Source organism: Prionailurus viverrinus, chromosome D1, assembly GCF_022837055.1.
Source record: "Prionailurus viverrinus isolate Anna chromosome D1, UM_Priviv_1.0, whole genome shotgun sequence".
Lineage (NCBI taxonomy): Eukaryota > Metazoa > Chordata > Mammalia > Carnivora > Felidae > Prionailurus > Prionailurus viverrinus.
In genome coordinates this window covers 63,263,904-63,265,489 of record NC_062570.1, presented here as the reverse complement: position 1 = coordinate 63,265,489, position 1,586 = coordinate 63,263,904, and the positions used below count along the sequence as shown (strand labels likewise).

Sequence of the window (1,586 nt, the reverse complement as noted above, 5' to 3'; positions counted from 1 at the left end):
AACCATGAGATCATGACCTGAGCTGAAACCAAGAGTCAGACGCTTAACTGACTGAGCCACCCAGGCGCCTCTGTCTCTATTGGTTCCAGAAGCATGATTGACACAGAAGATCTACATGCTAATGAGGCATCAAGGGTCAGAAGTCATTCCTACACTCAAGTGAGCATTCTATGGGAGAACTTGCCTGTGGAGAGTCCCATGGTTTAGACCTTGATGCTCTCTTGTATGATCTCCATACACACTCAGAGATCCTTTCTGTTCCTGTCACTTTCAGCAGACTCATCAGCTTCTGAGTCATTATAGAGAGGACTCTAAAGTGCATCATGACTCACACCAACTTTACCATCTTTCACCCTGCAGTTTTTGTCCTACTCGGCATCCCTGGATGGGAGGCTTACCACATTTGGCTGTCAATACCCCTCTGCCTCATGTATATCACTGCCATCGTAGGGAACAGCATCCTGATAGTGGTCATCATCACAGAACGTAATCTTCATGAGCCCATGTACTTCTTTCTCTCCATGCTGGCCATCACGGACATCCTGCTGTCCACCACTACCGTACCCAAGGCTCTAGCCATCTTTTGGCTCCATGCCCATGACATTGCCTTTGATGCCTGTGTCACCCAAGTTTTCTTTGTCCATGTGATGTTTGTGGGGGAGTCAGCCATCCTGTTAGCCATGGCCTTTGACCGCTTTGTGGCCATCTGTGTCCCCCTGCATTATACAGCCGTGCTAACATGGCGTGTTGTGGGAAGGATTGGTCTGGCCATTGTCACCAGAAGCTTCTGCATCATCTTCCCAGTGATCTTCTTATTGAAGCGGCTGCCCTTCTGCCGGACCAACATTGTCCCCCATTCCTATTGTGAGCATATTGGAGTGGCCCGCTTGGCCTGCGCTGACATCACCATTAACATCTGGTATGGCTTCTCAGTGCCCATTGTCATGGTCATCGTGGATGTGATCCTAATTGCTGTGTCTTACTCACTGATCCTCCGAGCCGTGTTTCATTTGCCCTCCCAGGATGCCCGGCACAAGGCCCTTAGCACTTGTGGCTCCCACCTCTGTGTCATCCTCATGTTTTATGTTCCATCCTTCTTTACATTATTGACCCACCGCTTTGGGCATAACATTCCTCGACATGTCCATATTCTGCTGGCCAATCTTTATGTGGTGGTGCCACCAATGCTCAATCCCATTGTCTATGGTGTGAAGACTAAGCAGATCCGGGAGGGTGTAGCCCACCGGTTCTTTGACATCAGGACTTGGTGCTGTGCTTCCCCTCCAGGCTAATGGCTCCTCAGGAATCTGCCCTCCAAGCTTTATCAAGGAAATTAAGTGTGAAATACAGAGATTTCCTGGACTAAGAGGGCTTTTACTTCTCTTCCTCTTTTTCTTCGTGGACCTTCTTTGTGGTCCTCCTCCAACTTTTCTTTTTTCCTCTTCTGGTTCTTCATCTTTGCCTTCTTCTCCTGTTTCTTTGTATTCTTTATCTTCTTCTCTTCTCACACCCCTCTTCCACAACCCAGGAATAATAACTAAGCATACATGCTTCTGATGTGAACATTTGGTATCTTCAGTAGACCA

General features: G+C 48.0%; 1 protein-coding gene across 1 annotated transcript; it reads left to right on the top strand.

Annotated features, from left to right (window-relative positions):
* The first annotated feature begins 323 nt into the window (after positions 1-323).
* LOC125176901 (olfactory receptor 52B2) lies at positions 324-1,292 on the top strand. The gene has a single exon (XM_047878820.1). The coding sequence runs from the start codon at positions 324-326 to the stop codon at positions 1,290-1,292; it is 969 nt and encodes a 322-aa protein (XP_047734776.1).
* Positions 1,293-1,586: the final 294 nt, after the last annotated feature.

Bases quoted from the DNA above. Each gene is read 5' to 3' on its own strand.
- LOC125176901 (XM_047878820.1), top strand. From the start codon at position 324: ATGACTCACACCAACTTTACCATCTTTCACCCTGCAGTTTTTGTCCTA.